This window comes from Citrus sinensis, chromosome 8 (assembly GCF_022201045.2).
Source record: "Citrus sinensis cultivar Valencia sweet orange chromosome 8, DVS_A1.0, whole genome shotgun sequence".
NCBI classification, from domain to species: Eukaryota; Viridiplantae; Streptophyta; class Magnoliopsida; order Sapindales; family Rutaceae; genus Citrus; species Citrus sinensis.
The window spans coordinates 4,940,886-4,949,717 of NC_068563.1; the positions used below are offsets into that span (position 1 = coordinate 4,940,886).

At 33.3% G+C, this 8,832-nt stretch overlaps 1 protein-coding gene across 1 annotated transcript; it reads right to left on the reverse strand.

Annotated features, from left to right (window-relative positions):
* Positions 1-80: 80 nt before the first annotated feature.
* LOC102628938 (probable LRR receptor-like serine/threonine-protein kinase At2g16250) lies at positions 81-5,522 on the reverse strand. Its single transcript, XM_025102413.2, has 4 exons — positions 2,661-5,522; positions 2,006-2,134; positions 1,566-1,588; positions 81-1,176 (listed from the first exon to the last, which is right to left on the reverse strand). The coding sequence occupies exons 1-4, from the start codon at positions 4,649-4,651 to the stop codon at positions 560-562; spliced, it is 2,760 nt and encodes a 919-aa protein (XP_024958181.2). The 5' UTR covers positions 4,652-5,522; the 3' UTR covers positions 81-559.
* Between the last annotated feature and the right edge of the window lie 3,310 nt (positions 5,523-8,832).

Sequence of the window (8,832 nt, forward strand, 5' to 3'; positions counted from 1 at the left end):
GTACAGCAAGCCCATGACTGGGACTGATTTCCAGCAAAGCGTTGATAGCTAGTGGCGACTATGAGAATTCAAAATGGAAATTCAGTATAATTCTTTTGGTGTTTCTTTTATTTCTTTTCTTTTTTCTCTTTTGAATTGAAATTAGAATCTCATTTGAATGAAGAAATCCTGAACAATTACAATATACAAAACCACCACCAATTACAGATTAAAATTTTGTAGCTTGTTTTCACCCAAAACAAACAAGCTGTCAAACAAATAAGAAAATAAATCACATGGCATCAATTTCTCTTCCCAAGTTGCACTCTAATTTTGCACACACTGTACCAGCTCCCCCCTTGTCTCAATGGAGACAATCTTCACATAAACTTCTGTAACGTTTCCTTTCATTGAAGATCTGTGCCTCCAGGAACAACCCTCCGCTAAATAGAAAAAAAATGGATTGACGTTTCTATTAGCCACCCGAAGAAGAGCTTGCCCAGGTACCAACGAGCAGGCACTTAAAACGGGAAGCCTGCTGTATTATTAACAAAGAATCAAGAACAATCATCAGCCTCTATTAGTCCTGAACTTGTGTCTCTACATCTTGTGTGTCAGATGGTTCCGGGAATATATCTCTAGACTGCCGTCTTTGAGAAGATGAATGTTCGCCTCCACCAATCTGGCCACTTCCCTGGGAGCCCGTGGTTCCCGATTGTTTTAAACTACTAGTGCCTTCTGCTTTAGTATTGGGGGGTACTGGAATGGCCGCTACATCAGATGAGCTCTGACGCCAACTACCAAAGAGAGCAGCATTCCAGGACCCTCTAGAAGATGTAGTTCTAAGCCTTGCAGAGCCAGAATTCTCTTCCCTTACTACCTTCAAAGGATTTTCTAAAGCCTTCAGGATGTATCTCATGAGGGGCCTCCTCGTAGGCTTGGGATTAAGGCAAGACCTGGCAACAATGGCCATGGCCCAAACTTCCTCTAAAAGATCCTCATCTATGATCAGTGATGGATCCACAATCTTCGTTACAAGTTCCTTGTCGTATATACTGATATATGGTAGTGTCTGTTCCAGTATTTCCTTCACTTGGGCATCACTAGATGCACTAATGCCCATCTTACCAGTTACCAGTTCAAGTAATACCTTTCCAAAGCAGTATACATCATAGGGACATGTTGCTGTCAGTGAACCTGGCCATTTGTCAAATGAAAAACAAATTTCAGATGCAACATAAGAATTAAATGATAACATTAAATTCTGAATAATGAAGAGCCCTCTGGCAAGTGTGCAGCCAACACAACTTTAAGATCTCAAGCATTTGCTTAAAAAAGTCTGAAGTAAGAAATTAAATGCAATTAGAGTAGGTGCTTCATGAGGGAGGTAAAAGACAGTGATGCTTCATTTAGAGTGAACGAAGAAGGCTTTAAGAGAACACATAATTTTATGATAGTAGTTTGCTGCTTTACTCCAAATCTTGAACTCAAATTTAAGTGGTTATTAAATATAGCCGAGAAAAGAGGATTTCCATGAAAATAAATGTGAAATATTGTAAAAATAATAAACAAATAAATAACCATACCAGAGGAACCTTGTTCAGATGACCTGCACATGGCAACAAGAGAACTATGTTATAATCTTGATGACCAAAACAGTGTAACTTTAAATAGCCGGCAATTACTGAAACTGACGAAAATTAGAAACAACAAAATACACGAATATATAAGTTATACGGCAAAATTTTGATCACCACAATAACAGAGCATACCCTTTAAGCATTATCAACTATTAGAAAGTTAAAATAAAATCAACACATAACAACAAGATACAAATTCAAAGTTTGCTACAAAAACAGTTACAGATAATGGTTGAAAACCAAAATACATGGTGATTTTAGATAGGACAACAAATAATGTAAAATGTCAAAGCAACACCAGAAATATTTCCAAGCAACAAAATCAATGCAATACTAAAGCCAGATGTATTAATTCAGATAAGTCAAACTTCTAACAAAATACTTACTGTGGCAGACGCAGCAACCTCGTAATCCTGCTTTGATGCGCATCACCTCCTTGAGCACAGACCTCACTCAGGCTCCCTAGCCGTACTTCAAATTTATCATCAAGAAGTATACTGCTTGCTTGAACATCTCTTCAAGAATACAAGAAAACTACGTCATTAATTGGACAAGACATAATTATAGCAGGATTAATGCAGTGCATATTCAAAATATTTAAAAGGAAGACATACTGAAGACTCTACTTAACTAGCAAAAGATTTATGCAATCCACAACTGCTAATTTTTTTTTTTTTTTTTGACTTCCACTATTTTCATAATAGTACTGTGGGTCACATGAAGATCACATTCTTTCAGTACACAATTACCACCATAATCATATGACCACATACTAGTCTACAACTGATTATTAAAAGCTGATTATATCTAGAATGACATACAAACATATGATGTTAAAAGCTCAGAATGACTCAACAGAATAGCATTTACAACGTAACAACTGCACCATTTGCAATATCATGGCCACAGACTCTTCCAAATTACTAGTAGATGGTCTAGATAGCCTTAAAATACAACATTTAACATTGCATCTAAACAATTATTAGACTCTCTATGGTAAGTTGAAAGAAATTGACCATCACAAGAAGGTCTTGAATGTACCTGTGCACAAAAGGTAGCGTACATTCATGATGCAGATAAGATAGGCCCTCTGCAGCTCCTATTGCAATTTTCAATCTTGTTATCCAATCCAATGACTGTAAGTCGTCTTCTGTGTTGGTTTTCCTATACAAGGAACTTGACAAGTCCCCATTTGGCATATATTTATAAACAAGGAACTTCTCATTTTCTCTCTCCATGCAATGTCCCAAGAGGGGAACCAGCCTGGCATGTGAAACCTTGCTAAAGAAATCCAATTCCAATAGGTATGCTTCCGTTTTTACTGACTGCAAATCAATTCTTTTGATGACCACAGGGATGCCACCTTCCAAGATACCCCGGAAGAGATCACCTGAGTGGCCATTCTTTATTAGGTTTGCATCACTAAAGTCACCAGTGGCTGCAAGCAGTTGCTGATAAGTAAATGATTCTCCTAGGTTAGTAAAGTTAATCGATGCTCCAGGAGGTGGCAGGCTGGATCCTGCAGGAACTGGCCCCACGCCAACCCCTCTTTGATTGGGAGTGCGCTTCTTACAGAAGCATAAGGCTAGCAATGCAAGCAACACCAAAAGTACAATGAGCCCAAAGCCCCCCAGAACTGCTGACAGTACAATTATCTTTCTGTTACTATCCCCAGAGGTTTCTGGTGGAGGAGGTTGTGTGGCATTTGGGCGTCCAAAATTATCAAAACTCAGGCCCCTTGCAGCATAGAATGATGAACAGTCTACCAGAGTCCTCTGGTTTGGCACATTTTGAAGGCAATTGCTATCAAGGGAAGATGCATTACTGTGCACATATTCTGGAACCCTGCCTTCAAAATAGTTTCCTGAGAGATCAACGAGTCTGAACCTTCCAAGCACTGGTGTGAGACCTCCATAAAACATGTTCTGAGAAATATTGAGTTCTACAGTAGAGGTGTTTACATTAGATCTAGAGTTCGGCAATGGACCCGTGAAATTATTCCGCGAAATGTCAAGCAGACGCAATTGAGGCATTGACCATAAAACATCAGGAGGAGGTCCAGTGAAACCATTCTGTCTCAACACAATAATCTGCAACTGACTAACAGTTGGAAACAAATTAACTGACAAATTCCCACTCAGAAAATTGCTGCCAATCACAAACTTCTGCAAACTCCTTAACCCTCTTAATTCGGACGGCACTGATCCAGATAAAGAATTCATGCTGAGATCAAGATCAACCAAGCTATCAAGATCCCCAAGCTGAGCAGGAATTGAAGAAGCTAAACTATTGTTCGAAACATTTAAATACTGTAGCTTAGAAAGTGTCCCAAGGCCAGGAGGTATCGAACCTGTTAAGTAGTTCGAAGAAATGTCAAGGCTTGAAAGATTCTTAAGCAACCCAAATGAAGTAGGAATGTTTTCAGTCAGCGAATTCCTCGAAAGATCAAGAACAGAAAGGACTGACAATTGACCCAAACTTGAAGGGATTGTCCCAGTCAGGCCATTATCAGACAAATATAGACTAGTTAAATTAGTCAAATTACCAAGACTAAAAGGAATCACACCACTTATAGAACAAGAACGGAGATCCAGTGCTTGCAAAGTTGGCAACTGCTGCCCCAGCCAATCAGGGATCGAGCCAGGAAGCAGGAATCTTGAGGCATTAAAAGAGGCCAAATGTGTTAAGTTCACAAGAGCATCTGCAGCAAATCGCGGGTTTTGGCTTCCAAGTCTTGTCCTTCTAAACCCCGAAATGTTAATTCCAACAACGCTACCATTTTGACATCTGACACCATTCCAAACTAAACAAGGATCAACCTTTCTTGGCCAATCCCTTCTTCTTAGCCCTAATGAGGATCTGAGTTCAAACAGAGCTGCCAACTCAGTTCTTGAACTCAGTCTCTCCAGTTGCTGCTCAAATGTAGGTTCAAATAATAATAAGAACATAACAAAAAACATCACTACACTTCTCTGATCCACCATGGCTTTCACACACTCACAATCATCCAACAATAACATAGACCACCTCATGTTCTTTCTCTCCTACTGTGCACATTATCAGAAGTGTATTTCACTGTAAATAAACTGAAATCCAACAGAATAAAAGATACCCAGATGCCAAAAACTCATTCTTTTTCCGTTCTCTTAATAACATAACATTAAAGCTCTTACCTCAATTACAACATTAAAACAACTTTTTCCCTTCTTCTTAAAGAACTTTTGCTCACCAATCTGCTTTGCTTCCTTATGCTTCTCCTCTCTTCTTTTTCTTCTCTCTCTCTACCTGCTCTTGTCTCTCTCTAAATCCTTCTGTTTCTTTAGTTGACAAAATAAAAATAAAAATAAAAATGGCCAGTGATCTATTAATTAAAATAATAATATCACTGAAATAAAGAGAGAGAGAGAGAGAGAGAGTCCCCAAAAAAAAAAAGGAAAAGAAGAGAAGAGAAAAGAACAAGCAAAAAAAAAAAAAAAAGTGGTGGGCAAGCAAGCAAAGAACAACTGGGAAGTGGAGACTATTCACTCTCTCTTTCTATATAACACAGCAACAGCAGCAGCAACAACAACCCTTTTATTAAAACTAAATGAAGTTTTGATTTTTAAGCGCTGACAAATTTAAAAAAGGCCAACTTTTTTGAGCTGCAGGCAAAACAAAACTCAAAAAGCCTTTTTATATTAATGTTATTAATAATAATAATAATAACAACTACTAAAATGGGCAAGGGCAAGACTGAACCGGTGGACTGAGATTGGTCCCGTGGTCCGGTGCCGTTTTTGGTTTTGACTTCCGGTGATCCCGCCTTTAGCCAGCGAAGCCTCTTTCTTACATAACACTTCAAAAAAAAAAAAAAAACTCACTCACTTATCAACTTTCCCACACTTTTAATAATTATTTTATTTTTATTTTTTAAATTCTTTTATTTCTTTTTTGAGTTTTAGCGAGTAATCAAAAGGGTCAAGTGAATTTATTTCACTCCACTGTTTTAAGAAATGAAAATATATTTTACAGTTGTTCGATTGAAAGCAATGGAAATTTGTAAGCATTTAACAGCTTGCTCTTTACTTTTCTCAAACCGCCATGCTTTTTTTTTTTTAAATTGATATCAACAATTTTATGATAATATAATTTGAATATATTAGTCTAATAAATTTACTTTCAAATACTTAGCGGCTGTGAATACTGAATTGTGATCAAGATTCATGAACATAAAATGAGATTTAAATTCGAAACGTTTTAAATTTGATATATAACATAAAATTATTTTTTTAATTGAAATGATATGTATGATTTACGCATATTATTAATAATGATTATGTTTATCATGTGATCCTTTGTTCAGGAAAAAAAGAGAGAGAAAAAAAAAAGGGGAAAGTAGAATTCTTAGTTTGCATTTAATTTTTTTTTTATCATTATCATATTTCAAGAGATGATAGATATGGTTTGATTGAGGAAACAATTATGCTCATAAGTTATCTGTAAAATTACCTCAATAATTACAATTGAGCTGGCTTAATTTTATTTTTTAATTTAACGTAATATTCCATGTAAATGCATTAATTTGAGATTTTGTTTCTTAATTTTATTTTAGTAAGTGAATAATATTAGTGTGCCCTTAGATATAATTTCTCTTTATTCTCTCAAGGCATTAAAAGCCAAAGCTAAGTTAAAGCTGTCAACAACTCTTTTGCAGGAGGGTTAAAATTTGCTTGAAAAAATCATACGGGCTTTTTATTTTTTCCTAAATTAGAAGATTACAAGTGTCAAACTTTGCTGTTAAATTGGGTATATATGGCAGTACATTTATGTAATCAATGAATTTTATTCAATGTAAAATACAAAAAATTAATTTCTGCAAAGTGGAAAACACAATTTTTTTTTGAAAAAAAATCGTTAATGTGCATTAATGGGTATGGTGAAAATTTGTCTCTAATCAATTGAATTTGGATAGGCTTACTCTAAAATGAGCAACGTGAGTCATTTAAAAAAGAGTAATGATATAGCCACAAACTCTTATACAAATTTATTTTGTACAAACTGATGTGGCATGATAAGATTTGTTGAATTAAATATCACTTGGCCCACATGATTTGTTTTTATTATTTTATATTTTCATTCAACCAATGAATTAATGCCACGTCAGTTTGTACAAAATAAGTTTATACAAGAGTTTGTGGCTGTATCATTACTCTTTAAAAAATAATCAGAGAATTTTCGTTACTGAGTAATGTGATAAGTGATATGACATAATCAACTAAATGATAAAGTTTTAAAATTTGTAAAATCATTTATCATAAAAATTAATGTGTACCATTTGAAAAAGAAATGATGATAAGGCTTAGTAAATAATTATTATAATATTCTATCAGGTAATGCCTATCATGTATCACATTAGTTGGTATCTCAATTTTATAAACCTATTGTTGTTGTTTTTTAAAGGGAGATTGTCAATTTCCCCCTTACAGTAATCAGCATATACCATTTTTCCCCCTACTGTTCCCTCCACTCTTGTTGCTTTCTTTGCTATTGCTTCTGTTGAATGTAAGAGGGATAAAGGGCGAGTACAGTCTCTTTATAATGGCCAAAAACCCCATTGACAGCATAAATTTACAATACTACCTTTATTTTCAACTACTCTTTTATTTACATTTATTATAAATTAAATAAATTACATGAATAGAAACTAAATAAAAAAAATTAAGTATTAACAATAAGAAATATATGTTTTGATATGAGAAAAAATTAATAATATTTTTTTTTGTAATTATTTATTTTGTGAACATTTTCTTATAATAAAATTTTGTAATATTTTAAAATTAAATGTAAAAAATATAGGCAAAATATTTTATTATTTATCTTATAATAAATTTTTATTTGTCATTCAAGTTTTCTTATAACAATTTTCTTATATATTTATTATAAGAAAATTTTCACAAAATAAATTAGTACAAGAAAAAAAATTTATTATTAATTTTTTTGTTCATATCAAAACATATATTTCTTATTTTTAATACTTAATTTTTTATTTAATTTCTATTCATGTGATTTATTTAATTTATAATAAATATAAATAAAAGAGTAGTTAAAAATAAGGGTAATATTGTAAACTTATGCTGTCAGGAGGGATTTTGACCATTATAAAAACAGCAAAGGGGGAAATGGTATATGTTGATTACTGTAGGGGGAAATTGGCAATCTCCTTTTTTTAAATTATTTTTTAAAACTGTTTTTAAATTATTTTTTTTAATGAAATAATATGAACGTATCAAAATTTGAATTTAGAGAGGCTTGGATGAGATGAAAATAGTGCAAGAAAATTAGGCGACAGAAAAGTCTATCAAAATTTAATTCAATGCCGTATCTCCACTCACAACTCTCGAGTCTCAATCGCTCTCCCTCGTTTTCAGTCCCAAAATATGAAATTTTCTTTCATTGGTAACCTAAAAACAAATTTTTAGCCGCAGGGGTAGCCTGTTTTTTCTGACCCTGTTCTTTACTCCATGAAGATATGCATTAAGCCATTAATTTTGCAATTAAGAAGTGATTACCGTGCCTCAATTGAGTTAAAAAGAGTCCATAAATTTTACAATTAAGATGTGATTACCATGTCTCAATTGGAGAAATTCTAAAATACGTTTAATACAATTAATTAATACATATATGACATATGTTGTTAGATTTTATATAACCACTAATTGCATGTTAATTCTTCAAGATACATGCACATATGTCATACTATCATTTACATGTTGTACAATTAACGTTGTGCATAATATTTAGCTTTTATTTAGATTTTTTTTCATTTATATAAAAGTTACAAAAGTTCACTTTTTTATTCCGATATAAATGTATGTAAATCAAGCATAGTTAAAAAAAACAAAAAAAAAATTAAAAAATATTTGAAATTCATAAAATTTTAGACATAAAAAATTTAACAAATAAATTTTAAGATAAGATTTTTTTTCATACCCTTCTTGGTGATGGTCCTATCTAAAACTTCTTTTAGTAGTTCATCGTTATTAAATAAATGAAGAGTAATGCTAGCCATTTCAAAACTTATTACAACAACGCGTATTCTTAAATGATGTGATATAAATATATTCATTATATGGCCGAGAGTAAAAGAATTAAACAAATAAATTAAATTTTATGCACTATTTAATCAATGAATGTCTTATCACATAATCCCTTATTAGTTTTGGGACGACTTGCA

What these genes read in the sequence shown, in the direction of transcription:
- LOC102628938 (XM_025102413.2), bottom strand. Translation starts at nt 4,651, where the DNA reads ATGAGGTGGTCTATGTTATTGTTGGATGATTGTGAGTGTGTGAAAGCC. An exon ending in ACGCTACCTTTTGTGCACAG is followed by an intron (nt 2,135 to 2,660) that starts GTACATTCAAGA and finishes GTATTCTTGAAG; the next exon opens with AGATGTTCAAGCAAGCAGTA. An exon ending in AGGTTGCTGCGTCTGCCACA is followed by an intron (nt 1,589 to 2,005) that starts GTAAGTATTTTG and finishes TGCCATGTGCAG; the next exon opens with GTCATCTGAACAAGGTTCCT.